This window comes from Phalaenopsis equestris, unplaced genomic scaffold (assembly GCF_001263595.1).
Source record: "Phalaenopsis equestris unplaced genomic scaffold, ASM126359v1 Scaffold200377, whole genome shotgun sequence".
Lineage (NCBI taxonomy): Eukaryota > Viridiplantae > Streptophyta > Magnoliopsida > Asparagales > Orchidaceae > Phalaenopsis > Phalaenopsis equestris.
This window is the reverse complement of record NW_018220205.1, coordinates 110112-137375: the sequence shown is the minus strand read 5'-3', so window position 1 is coordinate 137375 and position 27264 is coordinate 110112. Positions and strand designations below refer to the sequence as shown.

The 27264-nt window shown below is 34.4% G+C and overlaps 1 protein-coding gene across 1 annotated transcript in view; it reads right to left on the bottom strand.

Annotated features, from left to right (window-relative positions):
- LOC110035861 (uroporphyrinogen decarboxylase) overlaps positions 1-24099 on the bottom strand; it is a 38813-nt gene extending 14714 nt beyond the window's left edge. Inside the window, exons 1-5 of the mRNA XM_020740175.1 lie at positions 23841-24099; positions 22977-23098; positions 21122-21232; positions 8377-8565; positions 2099-2224 (exon numbers count right to left, since the gene is read on the bottom strand). Of these exons, the coding sequence (XP_020595834.1) occupies positions 2099-2224; positions 8377-8565; positions 21122-21232; positions 22977-23098; positions 23841-23952 (660 nt within the window). The 5' untranslated portion in view covers positions 23953-24099. The remainder of the gene's footprint in view (positions 1-2098; positions 2225-8376; positions 8566-21121; positions 21233-22976; positions 23099-23840) is intronic.
- Between the last annotated feature and the right edge of the window lie 3165 nt (positions 24100-27264).

Genomic DNA, 27264 nt, shown 5'->3' with positions numbered 1-27264 from the left:
AGGGTGAATTAGGAGAGTTGCAGAATGAGAAACAAATGGGGAAATGATGACGGCTGCTGAAATTCTGGCATATCCAACAGCTGGACAGCAGGCTAAAAGCAAAAACAGCAGGTCGACAGCAAGATTTGCTGGCACAGAAGATTTTCGGGTGTCCGGGAGAGCTCACCACCTAGATCCAATTAAATTACAGGCACACCATCTGAGAGTGAACAAATGATGCATTAAGCCTTCCGGCAAAGGAAAACTAGAGAAAGCAATCTCTAGTGCTTAAACCAGATCCAAAAAAAAAAAAAAATTCAACCCAGATTTAACAATATATTTATATGTAGGAAACAAAATACCTTAATAATAGCATAAATAAAGAGGTAAATACGCCCTATAAAAGACCGTCCAGATCCGAAGAATAAGAATTCCTTGAACTGGCCTGGGCACAACCAGTCAGAACCAATTCTCTGCAAAATTCCTTCTCCCATCCTGTAAGGGGGAGGACGTCCATGTCATGGCTGCTCTTAGGGCTTGAAGAACCCCAATTAGGTTGCCACCTTCTCTCTTGATGGCTCCTTCACGAAGACTCCTCCCGCTTCCTTTCCAAGGAAACCTGTGCCTCTAGCTGCCGAACCCCCTCACTTCTTTACAAATATTGTTGGTGGGCTGAATGATTCGCCAATTCATTCCTCCGCTTCAAATAAACATTTCCCTCTAATTTTTTCATCAATATTGAATATCAACTCCTCGTAAAAATCCAACCACTTATCAAGACAAACTTGCACTCATGTCAGTGAAGAGATCTAAGAAATTATTAGACGTCTATGCATTTTCTATTATTATCAAATTGTGATTGAGTTGCCCAAAAATATAGATTATTCACAAACTTTTATTGGATTTCTATTTGGTTGGCGATCATTTTTGTTGATTTTATTAACTCTAGTTGTGTTATTATCATCTTTAAAAACAAGTACACCGAACTTTCTCTCGACCGTAGTACTAAATCAGTAATTTCCCAATATGCATGCTAAAATGATCACCTCATTTTGACATCTCCAAGTGACCATTAATCACTCCAGTCTAGCTTGCATTCCCTTGACTTCATTTATTTTCAACAAATACAATTTATACTCCTTGGGTTCTATATTTGACAAATCATTGGTAGCAGATAATATTTTTAACCATCTTTTGTTGCCGTAGTCCTAGTTGAACTAAAGTTACTTTTTAGTTAGAAAATGAGGTGTGAATTAACACAACTTATGAACATTGGCAGAGGGTTAAATTTACATGAATTCTAACATATTAGTCAACATAAAAATATTTGAGCATTAATTTTTTTGAGCACTTCAACACACAAGAATTACAATCAACAGATCAAATCCAACTATTTACTACTTTGGAGACATCTCATACATTATATTAGAACCACATTAAGAAATTGGAACCATTTTTATTTAATTTCCTTAAAGATTAGAGGCTCTTGTGACTGCACCTGCTCGCCTTATTATGGTGGTTTCATCGACACCTAAAAGCATCATCATTGATCTTGATTCACCTATTAATGCAACACCTCTTGATTCACCTATTATTGCAACACCTCGTCTCTCGGGCTCTCACTAATTTGTGAGCACATCAATGATCATGATGCTCTGCAGCTTGATGATTTAGATGAGGCACGTAGAGTTGACTTTGGTGAGTAAGTGGTTTTAAATTCTATTTACCAAACGTATATGTGTATGTACATATATATAGATTGTCACTCCCCTATTTTCACAAAGCCCCAAGCAAAGATCCAAATGCACCATTTTATAACTTTCATAGTTGTAAGGATTTAGCATCATGGACTTTCATTATATCTGCGTTTTGTTTTGTTTGCTTTTTTGTCTGGCAATCCTTACTAATTGCGCGCGCGCACACAAATACACAAATTAACAATTTTTGGCATATAGTAGTCCTGTTACCTTCTTGGCCCGTCACGTAGTTGGTGAATTTACTCCAGAATTACTAACTTCGCCATTTGAAAACAGAAATGCAATATGCACGAGAAATAGCAATAACGCAGAAAACTTCAAACTTTCAGCCAAGTTGTTGACAAAGCTAAGCAGAAGGATACCTTGGGTTGTGAGAAGGCCAACCTTTTTATTTTTGAGAAATGCTTTGATGAACCACCTTCAACAACGTAAGAAGCCAGAGTGAAAGGAGCCCCAACAAAGCCTAATACAGCAGCTTTGCCTTTTACCTGAATCAGGTAAGACATTGGTTTCTAACAAATAACATCAACACATGTCAAACAGTATCGACAAGATTAAATACACGAAGGAAGTAACATTAGAGGTTAAAAAAAAAGGCATTTACATAAATACCACCTAATTCCTATGTTTTTACATCTCTTAACGCCTAACTTTACTTTCTAAATTTATGAAGCCCAAATCTTTCATGTCACATCAAAAATACCACCATTTTAACTTTTAAAAAGAAAAATACACCTTTCCATGCATAGGTGAGATGACATGTAAGTAAAAATTGAAGTTTAAGGGTTAGATATTTAAATACATAGGAATTGAGTGGTATTTATGTAAATTTTCCACCTTCAAGGACATAAAAATGTTACGAGGTTTCATGTTCCTTTCTGGCAACCAGGTGATGTAACATTCAAAAGACCAGAATATACAATTGCATCATTAATCGTCTGTCAGCCAATCAAAAATTTTTTGCTGTTAATGATGGACAAAACAATCCCAAAGTTTGTTTGGTTTATCTCATTTTTAAACATAAAAACACAAAATACAATGCATGCAAGAACACATCAAACACACACCTACATGGGCGTGTAAGACACTCGATTAGAGTATATGCTCAAAACAGCGTCAATCACTATTACAAGGAAGTTGTCAAACTGGAAAGCTGATCATCAGAAGTAATATTAAATAATGCTAAAAAGCAAACTACCATTTTGCTAAGTTTTAATATAATGAAGTAATTACATAATTTACAGACAATATATGGTTGCATTATAAAAATTGTAATTCGAAAATGTATGACACAAGTCTAATGGTGTTTTTTGATATTCCAAGAATAAGTTTTTTTTTCAGAATTTGAGTAGCGAGAGTCTAACATAGCATGATTAATCCGCTTATTTGACTGTAATCACTTTAATGAATTTGATAAATGAAGAGAAACCGTATGCAAAGTAGAAAGACAAGGAAGTGGAGGGCAGAAAAATTTATAGCGTCAATCAAATAGCTTCATCATTTTGAACGAGAACTTAACAGCATATTTAGAGTATCAGAGTACTTTTATTCAAGAATTTCAACGTCTATGACTTGACAAACTTCAATAAGTTGGGAACATTACGCAAGTAAGGAAAGAAGCCAAGAAATTTAAAAAAAAAAAAGAACAGAAAAAGCAAAAGCACATGGCATAAAAGTTTTCCATTTAGGTAACAAAAATAAGACAGAAAGGAAAATACTCATCTCGTCAAATAGATTCAAATTTAAATTGGTGCTTAGAAAGCAGCTTATATAATATCTGATGTGACTTATTAGTAAGCAAATTAGGTTTGATTCTTATTCAACAGGCAAACCTCTAATCTTAAACAAAATCAAGAATAAAAAAAACTTCAACAAATTTTAGGCATTTAACACAAAAGTAAGCTCTTCCACCCAATTATTAGGAACTTCAACTAAATACACTATTTTAGATAAAATATTAATTATGGGCAAAACACATAAAATAGGGGTAAAAAATATTTCTTTAGTATGCATACCACGTAGAGCTGCACGAAGGATGAACACAGATGGGTATTGATTTGCTCATTTAAAAATGTGACTTTTCCCACAAAAGCATCTCAAATGGTACATATTTAAATGTGGATCTTGTTAATGTATTTAGTGTCAAGTATTTAGCAGGCATTAAATAAACTAAAAAAAAAGAGATTATGGTACAAAATATTTTCATAAAAGGATCGAAGTGACGATCTTTTTCCCATACATCATCCTATTTGCTGTCTACTGTTATTTGACAGCAGAAAACTCCATTTTCCGCTTCTGATTCTGTCATCCAGCCGTTCACACCGGACTTCAACCTAAATCCGTCTAGAGCTGCATGAAGGATGAACACAGATGGGTATTGATTTGCTCATTTAAAAATGTGACTTTTCCCACAAAAGCATCTCAAATGGTACATATTTAAATGTGGATCATGTTAATGTATTTAGTGTCAAGTATTTAGTAGGCATTAAATAAACTAAAAAAAAAAGAGATTATGGTACAAAATATTTTCATAAAAGGATCGAAGTGACGATCTTTTTCCAGACATCATCCTATTTGCTGTCTACTGTTATTTGACAGCAGAAAACTCCATTTTCCGCTTCTAATTCTGTCATCCAGCCGTTCACTCCGGATTTCAACCTAAATCCGTCCTCCCGCTTTCCTTACCTATCAAACAACTTACCTACCACTTTTTTGTGCTCCTTCACACCTCCTAGGATTCCTAGAGAAGTATCATCTAGTATCAAAGCCCTATAAACCCTAATATTTTAGGGATTTGTCCTTTCTATGCCTAAAACAAGAATCTATACAACCTAACCTAACACCCACACCAAGAAAAAAAAAAATTCTAACATATCCACTTAGCCCTAGCGTAAACCTAACCCTTTACCTAATCAATATCTTTCTATTCTGTCAAAACTTTTATTGGAAGAACGAAACGTCATGCCGCCAAGGAGAATCATATGTGTTCAAGAGCTCACTATGGAGGACATGCAAAGGGAAATCCTCCAACTACAACACCTTTAAGAGGAGACAATCCAGTGAAGTCACCCATAGCCACAATGGTGAGTCATCAAATCGAGAGGAGAAAATAAGTGTCTTCCACCAGGCAATTTTCTAGAGATAAAGAACCGATATCCTATCGATATGACATGAATTATCAAAGAAGTCAGGATTTTGAAGTGAAAATTGACTTGTCGGAATTTGATTGTTGCATGAATCAAGATTAGTTTATTGAGTGGCTCCAAACAACGGAACGGGACTTTGAATACAAGGATATTCCACTTGACAAAATGGTAAAGCTAGTCGTCATTAAGTTAAAAAAGAGTTCATCTCTATAGTGAAAAAATTTAAAACGCCTACACCAGCAATAGAGAAAAATTAAAATCACAACCCAGTCCAAGATGGAAAAGGAGATGCAGCACAAGTGCCTCCCAACACATTACAGACATGACATGTTATTAAGATTTCAAAAATTACAATAGCAAGATCTCTCAGTGGAGAAGCAGACAATTGAATTCGAGTAACTAGGTTTAATTGTGAGCTAGTGGAGCCCGAGGAGAATATCATAACTCGATATCTGAGGGGATTGAGACCATCTATTGACAATATGGCACAGTTGCAACCACATTATATATTACAGAATGTACATACCCTACTTTTGAAGTTGAAGAGATAATACAGTAGTATCAGATCCACACTAATCTTCAAACAGAATTAATTCATCGAATCAGGCAACAAGAGTACCCCTAGTAAAGCACTCAAGCCGACCCAGCCAGAAGAGAAATCAATACAGAGGGAAGAAAAGATAGAGATCTATGATACTCTCAAATTTATCCCAGCCAGGAAGTACTTCAAATGTCATGATTTTAGGCACACTGCATTAGATTGCTCAAACAAGAGAATTATGGATGTAAAATTGAATTCTAAGGTCGGGTTCAAGTATAAACTGAAATTGACCCGCCCAAAACTGTTTGACCCAAACTAGACACTAATATTAAACGGTTAAGTTGAACTCAAACCTCATAGCCCATTTAATATAAGGGATAAGAGCTATAAGGATCAAAATTAGGCAAAAATTGAGTCGATTTTAAGTCATTATCAAATTTATTTCAAGTAGGTGGGTCAAATTCGAGTAAATTTCACGTTAGCAGGTCATTTTTGGAGTTGGAAGGTCAACCCAAATCCAAACTAAAAAATTAAAGAGGTAAGAATCCAAACCCGAACCTGACCCAAAAATTATTCGAGTCAACTGGAACCTGAATATATTGAGTTGGGTTCGTGTTGAGTTGGCGCGTCAGGTCAATTTTTGACATCCCTAAAGAGAAGAACATCTTACATTAAGCAATGTATAATGGAGGAGACAGAGAGTTAAGAGAGTTAAGCACCACAGGAGAAAGAAGAGGAGTACCAGCTCTCCGCATATAAGGGAAAAATACTAGTGTTGTAAGTTGAGCCCATGAAAGAGACTCCAACATAGACATTAGTTGTCCTAAAAGAAATGAGTCTAAAAAGCCAATACTAGAAAATGGATAGACCTTGTTGAAGGAGTTGTCAGAAGTTGTGACTGACAGTTTATCTCTTAGATGCTACCACTGAGGGAGATTTAGCGTGTCATATATTTCATTTCATGATTAGTTCCTCCAAACAGATTTGTTTATCGGACGGCCTTGCCGAGTACAAAGAGTGAGAAAAACATGTTTCAAGTTAATGGCTCAACACTTTGTTCATAAGAATACTCATCTATATATAATTTCAGCTTTAGTTGTGCCAAAAAAAATAGTTATTTATTCTATTAGACCAGACTCTGGAAGAACGTATGTGTTATAGAATTGATTGTAATTGACGTGAAAGATTTTGCAATGAACCTAAGACACAACAAGGTAATGACTTTATTATAGTTGCAGTAGATCGATTCCAAAGGTTTTCAAGGAAGAAGAAGAAGCCTCTCTTAGCTCAGGAGAATGATACGAGGGTTGGTTGGTTCCGCAAAGCTGCAAAATCTCTCGATTCAATGGGATCGCGAGAAGGTCCCGTGATGACAGAATGGGAGGGGGAGTTTCAATTCACGTTTCGACAAATTATTTAATTATTTTCCTTTTATTTTTATTTCTTTTTATGGGTTTTCCTATTTTGTTATTTCTAATTAGGATTCTTGCTATTATGGACCTATTCATATGTGGCTTTTTGTTGTTTATGATACTTTTAGTCGTATTTATGTTATTTAGAGATATTTTCTCAAGATTTTTCCTACTGGAGTGTCGGATCTTTGAATTTCTTTCAGATGGTGTGTTTGTAATCTTATAGGATCAAAGTAGTGATCTCTCCCGGACGTTCGAAGGCCTCCATCACCCAATTTGCTACCTATTGTTGTTTGAAAACAGAAAAAAATAATTGTTTTCCACTTCCGATTTGCTATTACATTGTTCACGCCTGCTTTGAGCCGACATCTGCCTCCCGCTTTTCTTTACCTATCCAACAACTTAACTTTCCCCTAGAACAGTATCACTAGGACAACCTAAATATTTCTTTAAGATTAAATTAAGCGAGAAAAAAAAAATTATTTCAAAAGAAAAAAAAAAAAGCCAATAACCTCCTTGAAAAAAAGGGGGCCTACTTAATTTCAAGCCTATTAAAAAACCTTTCGATACTCAAAACTACAATTGATGATTTAATGCATCTCTTCATGATTCATCTCAACATCACAAGTTAGTAGGTGAGCTTGTTTATCTAAATGTTACGAGACTCAACATATCTTTCTACATTGAACTGGTAAGTTAGCAAATGCAAAATTGAAAGAAGAAACATTAGGAAGCTATTCTAAACATCCTCAAATATACAAAAAAACCTTCTAAAAAGATATGCTTTATAAAAAAAACTAATCATTTGAAAGTTGAAACATTCCAAAATATTGATTATGCTAGCTTTATCAAAGACAAGGATCAACCAATAAATATTGCATCTTTGTTGAAGGAATCTTGGTTGCCTAGAATAGCAAGAAATAGCCGATTGTTGCAAAACCTAGTGTTGATGTAAAATACATAAGGCTCATTTGCATTTGAAATAATGTAGGAAAAAAAAACACTTTCAGAAGAATTGTTTCTTTGTTACGCAGACTGACTTTATTGCAAAAATTACATCGCCATCCATATTGCTAGCAATCATATTATCTATGAATACATCAAATAAATTGAGGTAGATAGTCATTTCATATAAGAAATTGTCCATTTCAAGAAAATTGTTACTCCTCATATCTCCTGTTCTAAACAAGTGCATAGATTTTTATCAAGGCAGTGGAAAACCTATTTTTTTCTTGTTTAAGAAACAAACTATAGCTCACAGACATAAATATTTCAGCTTGAAGGTGGAGGTGACATTGTTAGTGTTGGAGTATTTAGTAGATGTTTAAGAAACGCCTAGAAATGGAAAGATATTATGGTAGAAAATATCCTCATAATTGAGGATATAATTTTAATTAGTTATTGCTCTATTGTAATCACGTATATTCTTATTCATAGGCCCTCTTAAAAGTCAATAAGCCATATAATGATTTTGTTTTTCCTCTCAAAAACTACCAACAAACCTAATTCAGGAATAGGGCATAACTGATAAGATGCTTTACCTCCTCCCTTAAAATTGACAATGCTTCCCCTACATAGGGAACTGATTCTTCTGGAACAAACTCCTTTACTCCGGCAACATCATTAGCTGTTCTTAGTGGATCGTGTATGACCGGACCTTTTCCTTTGAGAATGTCAAATGGAATGTTCATGCCTGGCAAGGGCGTTAGGATGTCTGAGAACAATATAACCTGCAATACCAGGTAGAACAGGGTTTAAGAAACAGTAAAAGAACATAAACAAACGAGAAGTTAAGGTAATACGGAAAACCATTTCCCACAAAATGAAATAAGTATTATTGCTGTCAGCCTTAGTTTTACGAAAATTTGCATACTTAGCGCACAATTCTTATGCGTTTTACATATTTGATGCTTAAACATTCATATTTACATACATAGCACATTGGTGCTTTAAACCTATGCATGAGTGTATTTCACTTTTAAAAGTGGTAATAGTGTTATCTTTTATGTGTTATGTAACATTTGCTTATATAAGTATTGTGGGTTATGCATGTAAAAGCTCAAACACAAATATGAAAGTAAGAATGAGATGGTTCATGGTCTGAGTCATTGACATTTATTGATCACTACAGTGCAATCAAAAGATATTTGAGTTTGAAGTGTTGAAGGACACATATGCCACTGACGAAGATTTTCAAGAGATTTGGGTTAAGCTTGAGTGAGTGTAGGGCTTGTTAATGTTCGACTTGTTTTTTTTTTCTTTTTTTTTTTTTTTTTTGAAATAAACTCGTGTTCAAAATGTTTCATTAATAAGATGTTCATGTTGGGCTCAATTCAAATTTGTTTGTTCATTTCAACTCGTGTTAGGCTTCAATTTACAATGAATGATTTAAGAAATAAAAAACAACATTTTTAAAATACAACATTAAAATCAATATAAAGAGTTATAATAAATATTTTTCTTTACTTATTTAATTAATTCGAATCAAAATGAGTCAAACATGATTGAACAAATGTTTAGTCGTGTTCGGATCGTTTATAAATCAAACTCGAAAAAAATTGTTTGTGTTTAACTCGTTTGATTAACAAACAAATATCACTTATGCTACTTAATAAGCTGAACACGAGTTATTCGTGAATGATGAGCATTCTTGACAACCCTAATTGTCAAGATAAAGTGCAGGAGCAATTCCACAAATCATATAGAGATTTGTTTTATTATAACATATTGTTCATTCCTCGGAGTATACTCAAGAAATTAAACTTGTGAGAGTGCCATAACTATATGATGATAGGATTTTTTGGTAGTGACAACTCTTTCCTTAGTGAAAGAAAACTTTTAACCAAGAATGACACAAGATGTGGAGAGGCACGTCAGGCAGTGCAAAGTTTGTCACTTGCCAAAACCTGAAAGCAAAACATGGAACTCTAAAATCTACTTTCCATTCTCGAGTCTTGTGGGTGGATATGAGTATGGACTTCGTTGTGGTGTAATAATAATCAATTAAAAAAAATTAATTAACCTTAAGAAAATGAAAATGAATTTATTTTATCTGTTACGACACCTACGAAACAAGTGCCGTTTCAAAGGCATCATTCGATCGTTTCGCCAACTGCCCCTAGGAGAAAAGTTGAGGCTATCATCTCTTTTCCCCTCCCATTCAAACTCGTAAGAGGAGTCGAAAGTGATAGAGAGAGAACGAGAAAGAGCTATAGAGAGATGGAAATCCAGGAAGCGTGCGAAATAGAGGAAAAAGAAAAAAGGGGAAGGATGATATGAACTGCTCACCTGCGATCATGTGCTTCGATTTTCAAGATCAAACCGAAGGGAAAAATGCTCGAGTGGCTCTGTCGAGTGTCACGAGCAGCACAGAAAAGGAGGAAGAAGAAAAGGAAGCTTGATTGGGTACCTTGAAGGCTCGAATGGCTCACCCAAGTTCTCTGTTTCATGTCGTCAACAATCTTTCAGTTGTGTAAAGCCTTCTGTGATTGAGTCGAAGGCGACAACGTGTGTTGAGCTGACGAAGAGGAAAAAGTTCTCGTGCTGCTGGTTTGAAGTTCGATCGAGAGCTTATGCAGGGGGGAGGGGGGTTCGACCGAGCCTCTGTTGCTCAGTTCGAACTTTCTAGGGAAAGGCAACGGCTTTATAAAAAAAGGTAATAAATTAAATTATTTAAGTTATTAATTATAATTATTTAAAATGAAATTTGAGAAACTTATTATGTTGAATTGATTTCAATGTTTGTTAACAATTGTTTAAGGTAATTGATGAAAAGGCTACATCAGGAAAAGAGGGCTTTGTTGTGGAAAAGAAATTCAGGCATGATGATTAATTTTAATAACTAAATGTTATATTCCTAATATATTAGTGTTAAGCTAAATTAAAACTTTAAGAACACTAAAACTTAAGTTTAAAGCATAATAAAGTTGTTCTTAAATGAAACATAGCAAAAGGAAATTATGAAGTCCCTCTAAAATAGAATTATGAAGGTCAATTGATGAAATATGGATATCTTAATGTAGGATATAACTAATATCATTTAACTTGCAATTATAAGTGCACCTAAGGACTGGTTTCATCAGAGAAAAAGAATAGCGAATGACACTATATAGGTGGATAAAAATTTTTATTTTACAATAGTATGTCATTTACACATGTTTTTACTATTGTTCAATGTTTCTTTTAAAATACAAAAATACAAGTTTTTCTTTTATAAGTTAAATGCAAGAGAAAGATTAAAAAAATGATATATGCATGCATATGAGAGTCAGTCCCAGTTGGTACTTGCAGGGGATTACAATGTACTCGTGTATAAAAATGAAAATGAAAATGAAACTAGTTGTTTGCCTTTATGATGGATTGGAAAATGATAAAAATATATTTTTATAAAGTATATATTTAGATGATGACTCCCAATAATGAAAAGTAAAATAAAAATAAATGAAAGCAAATAAAATGGGTTTCTTTATTATTCTCTTTTATTGCGATTTTTTACTTTTTACTGCATCTTTATAAAATATTTTAACATAAGATTTATTGAAATTTAAAACAATTTGCCCACCGAGTTATTTTAACTCAAATTTTAGTTGCTAACATTTTATGGGAAAACCAATTGTAGATTTGATAGATCCCTGAGAGTACGTTTACACGCGAAATAGAGCGAAGACCGATAGGTATTGTGTTATAGTTTTTATTTCGTCATTTGTAAATATTTAGAAATATGTACGAACTTATTGTAACTATAAATTGTATGAAATAGAATGGCTCTTTTTTTTATTTGGTTTTTCAAAAATGTAAGATAATTTTACTCCGTCGAACCAACAGTTACCGCCTTGGTAATTTCAAGTTCTCAGGTCGAGTCATGACAAGAGGGGTATCAGAGCCCAGTTAAGGGCAGCAGAAAGTGATCATGAAAGAGTCATTAGAAAAATCATTAATAATTATTAAGGCAATTAAATAGTAAGTATAATGTTTATGTTAATAATTGTAAACTTCTGTTATCTCAGGGCAATTGATTCCGATCTAGAAAATATAGATGGAAATAATGGAGAAGTTAGAGGTGATGATCATCAAGAACCAGTGCCTCCAACACGTATTGATTCTTCATCTAGTGGTGCTAACATCCCCATCGAAACTTTTATTCAGACAATGACCGCAGTTACACAACTTATTCAAAGTTCTCAGAACCAGGCCAATGGTTGTGGAACAACATTGATGGATAAATATGAAGTTGTTCCACGGCATGCGGTCACCACTATTTTTAAGAGCAGAAGAGCTAGTTGAGATAGAGTACTGGTTGTTGATGGTAGAGAAAATCATTGATAGTTTGTCCTCTCTTAATGAGAGAAGGGTTACATTGGTTACTTTTGCTTTCGAGAAGAAAACAAAGAGGTAGTAGCAAGGACAACATCAGGATTGGAAGGATTTTGTGAGGACTTTTCGTGATTGGTTTGTTCTCCTTTCTGCCAAGAGGCAGATGCAGGACGGTTCATCATGATCATGCAGGTCGACCATTCCATTATACAGTCCGAGATTGAGTTCACGATGTTGTCCAGGTATGCACCTCAATTAGTCCCCAGTGTCGAGGAAAAGTGTCATCGTTTTTTATATATTTAAGGATGTCATCTGACAGCTTTTAATCTCTCTTAGAGTTAAGGATTACTTAGTCCTTGTGAAGAGGGTGAGGAGAATAGAGATTGACTTACTGGCTACGAAAAGACGTAGATATTTTAAGAAGATAAGATGAGATGATAGGTCCAAATTGGGACAAGCCACCCAGTCTGTGAAGTCTAGGCATGAAGAAGCCTCAACCCAACAGCGGTGGTATTAGTAGTAGCACTGACAGTAACAGCAGTAGAACCACCTGTGCCAAGTGTGAAGGGCCACAAAGAAGAGAATGTTTGTCAGGCACCAACACCTATTTTTAGTTCCATCAGCCTGGACACGTCGCGAGGTTGTGCACTACCTTAGGCCAGAGGCCCCAAGTTGATGTCAGAGTTAGTGCTCCACCTACTCAGAGGAACTTCGATAGACAAAAACCAGCTAAGTAGTCACGATCAACTTCATCTCCGAGTCAGACCCAAAAGGGTGTACAGCCAGGAGTATATGCACCAATTTGACAGGAAGCAAAGGATCACCTGACGAGATTACAGATATTTCCTTATTTCAATAGATCTGTCAAATCTTTATTTATATTGCGAGAATTTATATTCTCCTTATTAAAAGTATTATATCTATTCAAAACAAACTGGTCAGAACGTTATTTGATAATGGGGCATCACAATTGTTTATCTCGGAAGAATTTGTGAAATATGAAGGATTGGAATCATTCAGAATGTATGATGCCTTACCAATTCTTCTGATTAATGGGCCTCACATGATTGTTTATAGACGCAGTTGTGTGAATCAAATCATCTATAAAAGAAGCTTCAAGGAAAATTTGGTAGTTCTACCACTAACCGAGTTCGAAGTGATCCTAGAAATGGATTGACTATCTAATTAATTCACAACTATTGATTTCTCTAAAAAAATAATCAAATTCAATATCCCTAGAGAAGAAAAATTCTAGTTTGAGGAAGATAGGGGAGTCCTGTTTATGATGATATCCAGTTTAAAGGCAAGCAAATCATTAGCAAAAAGGTGTCAAAGCTTTTAGCTCAAATCATAGATATTGCGAAGGAATCAAAGAAGTTGAAGACATATTGGCCGTAAAAAAGAATCCATAAGTATTCGTAGATGATTTGTCAGATTTGCCTCAAAGAAGAGATATATTTCTCTATCGATTTAATATCAAGAGCAGAACTAGTGGCGAAAGCACCTTATAGGATGGAAATTAAGGAGTTGCAGGAATTAAAGAGTCAGTTGCAGGAATTATTGGAATTATTCACCAATTGAGAATCAAGAAAAATCATATAACAAAGGCAGCTTTCCGCACCAGATACGGGCATTATGAGTATATGGTAATGTCAATTGGTTTCTCAAATATGTATGCAGCCACTATGGACCTAATGAACAAAATCTTTAAACCATTTCTGAATAGGTTTGTGATAGTCCTCATCAACAATATTCTAATCTATTGCAGTGATGAGATTTATCACATAGATCATCTTCACACTATTTTGCAAACATTGAAGGAGAACCAGTTGTATGCTAAGTTGTCAAAGTGTGAATTTTGGTTGAGAAGCATAACATTTTTGGAACATATCATTAGCAGTGAAGGTATTACAGTGAACTAGAACAAGTTCAAAGCGATAGTTGATTGACCCAGACCAACCACCGTTACGAAAGTTCGAAGCTTCCTAGGTCTGACAGATTATTACAGAAGATTTGTTGAGAGGTTCTCGCATATTGCAATGTCATTATTTAGATTGACTCAAAAAATAGTGAAATTTGAGCGAACAGACCACTATGAGGATGCATTTCAAAAGTTGAAGATGTGTTTGATGACAGCTCCAGTATTGACTATTCCCTCAAGGGCATGAGGCTTTTAGATCTATAGTGATGCATCTTTAAGGGGACTTGGGTGTGTGCTTATGCAACATGACAAGGTAATTGGTTATGCCTCTAGACAACTGAAAACTCATGAGAAGAATTATATGACACGATCTGGAGCTAACAACAGTTGTATTTGCTTTGAAAATATGGATGCATTATTCGTATGGTGACAGGCGTGAAGTATTTACTGATCACCAAAGTTGAAAGTATATTTACACCCAGAATGAGTTGAATTTGAGGCAAAGGAGATAGCTTGAGCTAACTAAGGATTATGATTTGAAAATCCCAAAATCACCCAGGGAATGCAAATGTTGTGGCAATGCTCTAAGCAGGAAGACAAGTGGCGGTTCTAACTGGGTAATTACACATTAAGAATAATTGATTAAAGATATGGAGCAATTATAGTTATCAGCAATAATGTCAAATGATGAAAGATTTTCTCTATTGAATCAGATGTTAATTCAATCAGCTTTGAAAGATAGAAGACGTGATGCATTGTTATATGATGCAGGGTTTCAAAAATTATTACACCGCGTAAATACAGGTCAGATAGAAATTTGAGACTGATGAGAAAAAGTTGTTGAGGTATAAGAAAGGAATTTGTATTCTTATGTGAATGATTAAGCAAAAAAAATCCTGCATTAGGCGTAATATTCAAGATACACGATAAATCCAGGAAGCAACAAGATGTATCAAGAGCTTAACAGCTTATTCTGGTGGCCAGGGTTGGAGTGCAATGTAGCAGAGTTTGTAGCAAAGTGTCCTACATGTCAAATGGATAAAGCGAAACAACAAAAATCTAGTGAGTTGTTGCAACCGTTATCAATAGCATACCAAAGTGAAAATGGGAGGACATTGATATGGAGTTTGTAACGAGGCTACAGAAATCAAAGCAAATTCATGAATTTGTATGGGATATTATTTGATTGTCTGACCAAATCTGTAAATTTCTTGTCTATTAGGCAAATAGATTTTGTGGACAAGTTGGCTAGAAATTATGCTGATGAAATTGTGCGACTACATAGAATCCCAAAGTTTATTATTTCAGATCGAGATGATAGATTCACATCCAGAATGTGGAAGAAAATTCAAGAGGCTTTGAGTCCTCAATTCACATTCAGTACAGCTTTTCATCCCCAAACAGACGATCAATCGGAGAGAACGATCAGATTATTGGAAGACTTACTTCAGCTTTGTGTTAAATTTTGTTAAAATTGGAAAATACACATACCTCAGATAGAATTGCCTATAATAGCAATTTCATACTAGTACTGGCATGACTCCTTATGAAGCCCTCTACGGAAAGAAAATGCATTACGCCTTTTTGTTGGGTAGAAACGGGTAAAAGAAAATTAATCTATGTTGATGCAGTTGATGAAATAACTGAGAAGATTTGGATGATTCGTGACTACTGAGAGCGGTCCCTGGATAAAGAAAATATTATGATCTTAAGCATCGACAAGAAAAATTTGAAGTGAGGGAATTTACTTTCTGAAGGTCACTCCTATAAGAGTGTTAAGCGGTTTGGAAAGTCTAGGAAGTTGAGTCAACGATACCTTGGTCGCTATGAAATCATGTAGAAGATTGGGAAAGTGGCATACAAGCTTGCATTACCGGTACATATGGTACATAATGTGTTTCATATTTTCTTGATGTGGAAGTATATTGCAGACAGACCTCAAAGATGTTCAACTTGACCTGACATTTGTGGATGAGCCAAAAAGAATCATAAATTATGATGTGAAACAGCTCAGAAGTAAAAAATTTTCTTTTGTTTGTGTATTATGAAAGCACGGGACTGAAAAAGAATCCACATGGGAGAAGGAATCAGACATGAGAGAAATATATTCACACCTGTTCAATTAAGGTATGAACTATATTCTTGTATTTTAAATTTCAATGATGAAATTTTTAGAAGATTTTAATAATAACCAATTAAAAATCTTAATTAATCTTAAAAAAAATGAAAATGAATTTATTTATTTGTTACGACACTTAATAAACAAAAGTTGTTTCACAGGCATTGTTTGATTGTTTCACCCACCGCCCCGGGGAGAATAAGTCAAGGCTATCCTCTCTTTTCCCCTTATTCAAACTCTATATAGGAGTCGAGAGAGACAGAGAGAGCGGGAAAGATCAAGAGAGCGAGGAAAATCTAGGAAGTGTGAGAAACAGAGGAAGAAAAAGAAGGGAGGAAGAGACAAGCGGCTCACCTGTGATCGTTTCCTTACATTTTCATGATTGAACCAAAGCGAGGAAGAGCTCGAGCGGCTCTGTCGAGTGTCGTGAGCAACAAAGAAAAGAAGGAAGAAGAAAGGGAAGCTTGATTGGGTACCTGGAAGGCTCGAACTGCTCATCTGAGCTCTCCTTTTCGTGCCATTGACAATTCTTCAGCCATGCGAAGCCTTCCGCGACTGAGCCATACAGGAAGGGTGTGTGCTGAGCCAAAGAGTAAGGCATGCTCATGTTGCTGGTTTCGAGTGATTGAAGAGTAAGGGAGGCTCGCGGGATCCTGCGTGCGTAGGGTGAAGAGTTCAACCGAGCCTCTGCTGCTTCGTTTGAATTTTCTATGGCAAGGCAACACATTATTAAAAAAAAAAATTATAAATTAAACTAAATTATTTAAGTTATTAATTGTAATTAATTAAAATGAAATTTCAAAAACTTATTATATTAAATTGATTGCAATGTTTGTTAACAATTGTTTAAGGTAATTGGTGAAAAGGCTACATCAGGAAAAGAGGGTTTTGCTGTGGGAAAGAAATTCAAGTATGAAAACTAATTATAAAATTAAATGTTATTTTCCTAATCAATTAGTGTTAAGCTAAATTTAAACTTTAAGAACACTAAAACCTAAGTTTAAGGCATAATAAAGTTACTCTTAAATGAAACATACCAAATGAAAAAATAAAAATGCCCTCTAAAATAAAGTTATGAAAGTTCATTGACGAAATAATGATATCTTAATATAAGATATAAGTAAAATTATTTAAATTTTAATTATAGTTGCACCAAAAGACTAGTTTTATCCGATAAAAAGGATAGTGAACAAAATTATAGAGGTGGGTAAATATTTTTATTTTACAATAGTTCTACTAATTACTCATGCTTTTACTATTTTTCAGTGGTCATTTTTAAATGTAAAAAATCAATATTATTCTTCTAGATGTTAAATACAAGAAAAAGAATTAAAAATGATATATGCATTCATATGAGAGTCACCCCTTGATGGCAATGGGTGGGGAATGCAATGCACCAGTACACAAAAATGAAAATATAAATGAAAATGGTTTCCTACATTTATGTTGGGTTAAAAAAGATTTAACGTATATTTTTATAAAGTATATTTTCAATGGTGACTCCCAATAATGAAAAGTATAACATAAATTAATGAAAGTAAATGAAATTGATTTCTTTATTGTTCTTTTTTACCGCACAGTCTTTTAATTTTTACCGCATTTTTGTAAAATATTTTAAAATGAGAATTATTGTCATTTAGAAACATTAGCCCGCTGATTTGCTTTAACTCAAACTTTAGTTGCTAACATTTTATAAAAAAATCAGTTATAGTTTAGATAGATGTTAGAGAGCACGAATACAGACGTCGTGGAACGTAATGATAGATATTATATGATAGGTTTTCCTTTGTCATTTGTAAATATTTAAATATATGTATGAATTGGTTGTAACTTTAAATTTTATGAAATAGAATTGCTCTTTTATGGTTTGGCTTTTTGAAACTATTAAATAATTTTCCTCCGCCCGGCGACACTTCCCACCTTGGTAATTTCAAGCTCCTGAATCGGGTTGTCACATGTGAACCTCCCACAAACGCAACGGAGCAATGATTATATTATGTGGATAGTGAACTACTTCTCAAACATGGAGCATTCCATTCCCTATTACAAGAAGATAGACACTTCACACATTGCAAAGTAAAATATTAAAGAGATAGTCTGTCATCATATTGCGCCCAAGACAATCAACTCATAGAAACATAAAATCACTTATTTATTTTTGGAGGACATTATAGAGCAAGCTAAGTACAAAACTCCAATTCAGCTCAGCAACATACACTTAAAGGGTTAAACAACTGAGCTGGTGAATCATAGTTTAGATAACCTCATGTGTTTTATGGGTATGAATATCAGATAGTGAAATATGATTCTCTCTCAAGTTGAGTTATATAAGGCAGTCAATCCACAAGCCACGGCTCCTTTGAGACTGTATAAAGACAAATTTCTCTCATTGTTTAAGTTTAATACATTTACTACTAGTTGCTGACCTTGGCACTGATTGTAATAGCCCAAACTCTCACTCATCTAAAGATTGTCTGCTTTGGCCTAAGGCCCTCAAAGTTTTGTCCAATTGATGTGACTTCCTAAGAGGTCACTCATCCTAGGAGTGCTCCCCCACAAGTACACTTAACTTCAAAGTTTCTGATGAAACTCCAATCGTTACACCAAAAGGTGTCTTGATTTTTAAGAGTGTTGCTTCATTCTACTTAAGGGGTTTAACAATCTTCGCCATTTAAGTAATTGATTTCCTCGTCTGTGCTCTGAATCCAGAACCATCCACCAGACATAGGATTCTGGAGATGGACCCTGCAGATTCAAGAAGTTACTCCCAACATGTAGCACTTTGTCCCATCTAGGATTCAAGAGGTGGCTCCTATGATGTAAAACTTTATTTTGTATGACACTTAATTCTCATTTTCAGGCTGATGTAATCCTCTAATACCATTTGTAAAAGCCCAAAATCTCACTCATATAAATATTGTCTGCCTTGACCTAATGACATCACGGTTTTGTCCAATTAGTGTAACTTCCAAGAGGCCACACATCATAAGAGTGCTCCCGCATGAGCACATTTAACTTTGGAGTTCCTGATAAAATTTCAATCGTTACACCAAAAGGCGATTCAATTTTTAAGAGTTCAACTTCATTCTACTTAAGGGATTTCACACTAATCCAAATGCTATAGTCAAAAAAATTTAGATGTTGAATGAGCATGTGAGAGTAGAAAGCAGAATATCAACTATCAAAAACAGCCTAACACGCCTATGAATAATATGGTTTTCAAATAAAGTGACTTAGTGTGGATCAGATTATAGAATGAGAGATTTTCAACCAGGACATTTGGTAAGCTCAAACTAGAGCTGATGACCTCTCAGGGCTGTTAAGAGAATCAAAGACGATGCATACAAGATTAATCTATCGAATGACTATAATATTTCTACTACGTTCAACATCACAGAATTGTCACCGTATGAGAATCCAAAGGCTTCCAATGACGAAGATGAAGCCCCTCTTACCCGAGGAGAATGACATGGACGTTTGCATACAGGACGTAAGAATGGTGACCGGTAAGACCAATTCAAAATTTTCATTCCCTAAGTGCAGAATTGACCCTTTATGGTCTTTATTTACCTACTTAGGCTATTATCATAGTTGTTCTTTGTTTCACTAGTATAACTACAATATTTAAAACCTGATTTTGATTTTTTCAGTTTAGTTCATGTTATTTGAGACTCCTCTTTAATTTTCCTCCTTTTGAGGTGTTGTACCCTATTCTACCTCAAGTGATATAGTTGTATCTTGATCGATGACAAGTGGTGGAACTTCCTCAATGGCCGGACTTTTCCTCCGTTGCCTCCAATGCCTCTCATCTGCTGTTCCTTTCTCTAGAAGAGCAGTTGTAGCCTATTTTTCCCTCCAAACCCTTGTTGAATCTCATGTTTGTCCCTTCTTTAATAAATTACAAACAACCCTAACCCTTTTACCAATCCTTAGACACTATCTAATAACCCTAGATTGGTTCCAGTGGCTTCCTGCCAAAAGAATTACAAATTCAAGGATTGTAAATGGTGAGTTTACTATAATTTAAAATCTTGCGTAAAAGAGAAATCATAAATACAAGCTTGGGGCATAAATGTAAGATTGATGAGCAAAATCACAAATTCACAATCAAATACATGTATCATTTTCTGCAACCTATGCAATCTCCCTCAATTCTCATGGTAAAATTTTACCTTCCCAATAAATTAGTTTCTACATATATTTCATAGCGTGACTACTAGAGGGATGTTAGTGCTGCTCTTACGGTTTCAATTTGTTAAGTACAACCAACTCATCCCTAGGTATTGGCAAGTTCAAGCACCATACTCCCCAAAAAGAATTCATTATGCCTCTTCTTGCAGAAGTGAGAGGTGTGAAAGATCACGAATAACGGGATGCTACATGTTCACTCGCATAGGGGCTGAGATATCCATGAACTGCATTGATCAAATCCTCAAGCTAGTTAAGCGTTCATAAGACAAGCAGTGTGGCGTTGGTGGTTGAAAAATGATACCAAGTCACTCACACCATAAACCATAAATTCTAACTATAAATTTAAAATGCTCTGCCGCAAAATGTCATCAAAAGTGGGCATGATAATCAGTAAAACAACAAGTCTACCCATGGAGAAATCATCATCTTAAATGCAATTTTAAATGAAAAGATAGCCATAGACAGTAAAAAACTTATTTCCAATGCGACTGTCTGATAACCATTTAAATAATTGAGGCAATTAAACTTCAGAGGAAAGCAGGATGAGTTTGCTTATGGAAGTATTCTCAACATGTGAGGCTGCATAAAGTAATGAATTTATAATATTTTTGTGCTCAGCCATTATCCACGTGGTTGTAAAAGGGCAGAGATGTTCAGGTATCAGTTAAGTTATGAAAAAGATTTAGGAGAGAGAAAATAAAACTGCAGAACAAGATGCTTTGAAAAAAAAAAACATACATACCCCGTCAGGCTTGAAAACCTTCCATGGCTGTAAAGAAATTTCAACAACAAGATCAACATTTTCTGATCTCTCACGAAATGAAGGGTACTTTTCACATATCATTTGGTAGCTCTGCCAAGCATTAAAGTGTTGAATAGCCAAAAAAAACTACAACATTAGTTTTGAACGACAATACTCCTGAAGAGTGCCCAAGCATAAGTGAGAAAGAAAATGTTTAACTTGTACTGTAAGAAAAACCAATTTATGAAACAAAATTAACCACAATTAGAATTTTATCATTAGAGACATTACTTGAGTTGAACTAGCCCACAAACCTATGAAACAACCCCTCCAAATATTTGATGGGCTAGCTTTAATAAGTGTTGGCCTAAATGATCTAACCATATAAGAGCTAAGGACCGCCTAAAAGCTCGTCAACATTTTCAAGCACCATATTAGGCCCCATTGACTGATGTCGAGCTACTCAAAATTACAAAAAAAAAAAAAAAATTAATGTGGAGGTATAGTTCGAATTCATGACCAACATAGCTTAATTCCTACCAGTAGGAAAATAAATTATTGTCGTTTATAACGTATCTGATGATTTTCATAAGTGACCCAAAAATCACCTAATGAAATGTGCTGACAATGGCAAAAGACGACTGCAATTTAGCGAAAAATCAACTTAGAATGCCCACTTTATTTAAAAGAATCCTTATATGACACAAAATTCATTGAATGGACAGTTATGGTTCATCCAGAATGCAGAAAAGGTCTAGATGGGGCCCTTGCTGGTTGAACTGTGACGTAAGGAAATGGTCTGCACAAACATGCAAAGGTGAGGGAGATGGAAATTAAGGAGGGAATGCAAACATGAACCATATATTCCAAATATATATTTATAAATAATAAAATAATTGTATATAAAAATATTTATTATTATACACAAACTTTAAAAGATAATGGGCTTAAAACAAAAAAAAGGAATATTAAAAATTTTATTAAATATAAAAAAATACACACACATACACACACAAATACATATTTTTTATGTGTAGGGACAGCAAATGCCACCCCCAACCATTATCCTAACCTCGCTTAAAAGTAAAGAGGCCCCTATCTGTTTTTTAAAATGTATCCCAAAGAAGCAACTTCTTAGACAAAAATATGAGTCATTTGGCTCAAATTTTCTTTTTTAATGAAGCGATGACCACATGTGGAATTATCCATCTTATTCACCTAATAAAAGTAAGAATTCATCGGTACCTTAAAATGGTTGTCTACTATCTCCATAATCATAGTAGAAAAAATTAAAATTAAAATCTTGCCTTAAATGCTTCAATCTCCATCCTATGATTTTCTTCTCTCACCACCCGCATAAGTTCACCTCTATCCAACCTTCCCACTCATTTTTTTTCCTCCTAGCTCATTATCTCCCTTTGTTTCACTCACTCATGAAAATCTCACAATGATGGTAAAGAAACAAGAGGAAGACTATGTCCAAGCCACTTGTGTGCAAGATACTTATGTAATTTTAAGCAATTGTAAACACACTTTCGAAAAGATTTAATTCATCTCGCACACAAAACTCCCCACACAAATTTACTAAGCACCTTTATTGGCACAGTACGCTAAATTCGATGAGTTTTGGTGTCTCATACACGCAATTTTTTATTGGTGTGGTGTGGCAAACTTCAATTACTATCTCAGAAAATTGACACAGAAGTTCTTTCAAAATTTACAAAAAAAAAAAGACAAAAATATGTTGAGACACAAAAAAATGATGAGATGTATGTATATATATATATATATATTATATTGTTTGAAATATATGAAATAGACCATTGAACTTGAAAGAAATTATCATTGAACATGCCTTCATGTACCTCCCTGCTTGCCTCATTAGCCAGACAGGAGGTCGTTCAACTTTTTCTCCTCGAATGGCATTTATCAGAAGGGGTTCAATAGCAGTGGAAACATTCGATTCTACCACAGCCTCTGCGTAAAAGCATTAATATCAAACTTTAATAAAATTGCACTGTGTATAAAAAGAAAGAAGCTTGAATACAACGCCATCATCATTAGCATAATCACAACTACAAGGATTGGATTTATGAATCATCATTCTTCATTCACTTTTATTGAGCGTTGTGTATGAGGTCTTAATTATATTTTGCATAAATTTTTCTCACCTTGGCTTGGGGTCTACCCCTTCTTTATTTTAAATCTTCCACAGCATAATGTCGTGCATGTTTTTTTTGTTTCTACCATCATTTGCTTCAAAACACCTATTTTTAATTACCTTGTCTTAAGTGTAACTATGTATCATAATCTACCATCTATTGTTTTACATACCTTAATATTCTTACTTACGCCCAACCGATTTTATTTTCTAGCACAAATGGTTGCCCAAGCCCAAATTTATCCCTAGAATGCAGCTCATTCGGCCTTGTATGTGAGAACCTAACACAAAACTCTTTGCCAAACTAAGCCAGCATAGACATCTTTTAAACATGTATATTGAGAAGGAAAAAGGAGAGAATAGGAATCGAACTTAAACATCTCTAGCTACGTTATCATATTAACGTAATCCTGGAATAAAGTTGTATCGGGGCAATCCCCGCCGTTACATTCTTTCCCCAGAACCCTAAGGCAAAAAATGGGCAGAGAAAATTCATACGACTTATAACTTCGAAATGTTCAAATTGAAAAAAAACGGATCCAATGCAGAGAGGAATACCTCCGACGGTGCAACGCACATCAAGCATCCTCAAGGAAGAACGGGAGCGAAATCCTCCTTTCAAAAACTTCGACGGAGAACACAAAGAGACTGGGCAAGAAATGGTTCCCATTATAGAAATTCTCCTCTCTGGCTCCCGCCCTGCTCTTTTTTTTACCTCTGGCCTAAATTGGAAATGAAATCCTCTCTTATCTGAATGGAGTGAGGCCGGACCGCGGGGAAGCCCAATAGTACGAGTACAGTCGACGATGTCTGGAATGGCCCGCTCCCCGATTAATGCCGCCAGTTGACTAAGGGGCTGTTTGGTTGCAAGTAAACTTTGGGCTAAATAGGATTCAGTAAATCCTAAATCCTGTCAATTCAGATTTATCAGTTTAATTTGATTAAATTCTGAATATTCTTTGGTAGGTTAATGAATAAATTCTGATACATTTGAAAAATTGTTTGTAAGTTTTTGAAGATTTTAATAAAATTTATTAAGATTTATTATACATCTAAAATAAAAACTAAATATAAAAATATAAATGAATATCTATAACGTTGAAGTATATAAAAAAGGAGTATTTACATTAATTAATAATTAGTTTTTTTTTTTAATAAAGAGCACTAAGACTCTATTTTATTAACTAAAGAAAAAATTACAATTCACCAAGGAAAAGGAACCCCACCTAAATTCTATACAACTCACACAAAAAAGAAAAAGGGTTCCAATTCCAAAAAAGAAAAATTGCATCTCACACCACACCCAAACTCATCCAAAAACACAATCACAAAGATATACAAATATATGGGGAATCCATCAAATCACCCCTAATAAAACAATTAAGAATTTCAGGGAACTTATCTGAAAAAATAGCTTTTTGAGTCTTCATCCCTTGCTTAACAGCCCAATCTGCGCACTTATTCCCTTCCTGATGAATGAAAAGCCAACGAACCTGAATACAATAGTCAGAGCAATGATTCTTTCGAAATGAATCATAAGATTCCAAGGATAGTCTTTATTCCTGCAACAAAAAGACCATAGGTCAAAAGAATCCCTTTCAATTTCTAAATAATTCCAACCACATTTTACGACCACTTCTAGCCCCATAATCACAACCTCTGTTTCAGCTTCAATAACATTTGTAGCTAGAACAGGAGCAGAAAACCACATACTAGCCTTACCAGAAGAGTCTCTACAAATACCACCAATACCTGCAGCAGAAAAAGTCCAACTACCATCCGTATTGATCTTAATATACCCACCAACAGGAATAGTCCAATGAACTAAAATAACATTATCTTTAGAATTTCTAGGTAATTCAATGTTAAATTTAAGTAACCTACGCTTAACATTTGAATTACAGGAAGACTTAAACTTCCCATATTTCAGCATCTTAATACTTAATAATTTTTAAAACTAATTACTTACAAATCAATAATTTATCATTAATCAATTATTAATTATTTAAATTAATAATTCTTAGAATTTTGTTAAATAATTTAAAATTTAAAATATACTTTTATTCTTTAATTAACTATTAAATAATTACATAAAAAGTTATCTAAGTATAATTACTTTAATAATACATAAATTAATTGTTAATTGTTAATCAATTAAATGAATAAAATTAACTCAAATAAAATAAACTAAACCCACAAACCTATCTCCATTATCCCCTCTATCAAAACTTTTGTCTACATCCTCCCCTCTCTCTCGGTTTCGCCCAAACTTCTCATCTTTACCCAAATCCCTCACTTGTACTCCCCATCATAGTTTCTCCCAAAACCATGGCCTAAATGAATGAAACTTTGCATTACAGTCGCTATTAGAGCTAGTTGGGAAGGCAACGATTAGATCATGGCTTAAAGAAACCACTGAAACTCCCATCTTTCTCATCCTTCTACTCCACTCCCACCAGTAACTATTGAAGAAGGTAAGTCTGTTCGTGTCAATCTTCCTCTTCACTCATTCCTGATTTACTAAATCCAACTACTCATAGAATTTAATAAATCTTGGATTTATCATGAATCATCGTCATTTTGGGATTTATGGAGGCATTTTTGCCACTTTGCAAAATCTAGCTTAAATCCTGCATAACCCCTACGCTTAAAACTGCTACCAAACAACCCCTATAGGCTATACCTGAAATAAACTAGGCAAAGTATAATCTTGGATCAATGTGAAGGGGTGTAAATGTGGCTTGGCTTGATGAGTGGTTGGTGAAATGTGCTTGATGAGCTAATGAGTCAAGCTCAATCCCGACTCGACTCGTTAGCCCACGATATGGCTCGTTTAAAAAATAATTAATAAAAATAAACATAAAATATATTTAATTTCAAGACTTTTTAAAATTATTTGAAATATTTAAAGAATAATATTTTATATTTTATATTTTATATTTTATATCAGTTTAATTCATATTAGTTGTCTCCTAAATGTTCAACCTCTTCGACGTTTCATTATAATACTTGTTTAAATTAATATTTTTTTCTTTATTTCATACTAAACAAGCTAGCTCATGAGCTGTCACTAACTCCTATAGTTAAACTCGAACTAGATTAATTAATTTGGTTCAATCTCAAACTCAAGCCTAGAGTGGTTCGAACTCTCCTCGGCTCGTTTACACCTCTAACCTTATTAAATGGATATATTTTTTCTTTTTTAACAATATTGTTATCTATTGTGTTTCAATAGTGTAGGTCATCATGCAGTTTGATTTTGGTAGTTTGATTAATGTATTATTATGGGTGCACTTCATTAACTAAAAATTCTTAGTTTCTTTAGTATCAAACAAATATTTATATTGAATCCCTTTTTTTCCTTAAATCACGCCAAAAAATTAGAGATAGAGTGAGGGAAAAAATTGAGAAAGATTTTAATAATAAGATATTCTTTAATCTAAATGGTTGAAACCTATTTTATATTTAATACCCTTTTTATGGAAGAGAATTTCTCTAAGAAGACAAAAATATGCATTTACTATGCCTAGAACTTCATGGATGCATAGGCTTTTTTTTTTAATTTTTGTTATTTCATCATAAAAGTTAAGATCACGCTCCGATTTTTTTCTTTAAGGTCAAGTGATGATCGACAAGTGGTTATGATTCTCTACCTTGATGATTCTTCGAACTTGACCTTGCGTTCTGGGCTTTCGTTACTTGGCCTTCAATATTTGTTTTTCACTACTCAGCCTTTAGTATTTATTTGACCTTTGCCCGAACATCTAAAACTCTTAATTGTTCTCTTCTTCGTATACTTCTGAACTCATCCTTCCGTGGGTCAGCATTGGGGCGAAAAAAGCCAAAATCTATTCGTGCCTAGCCAATCTGAGTAGCTACTTCGAGTTGTACACATTTAGTTTCTCAATTTTATCATCTCTCAGGAATCTATGTTGTGATACAAATGAGGTAAATAAATGTAATAATTAGTCATAATATTTAA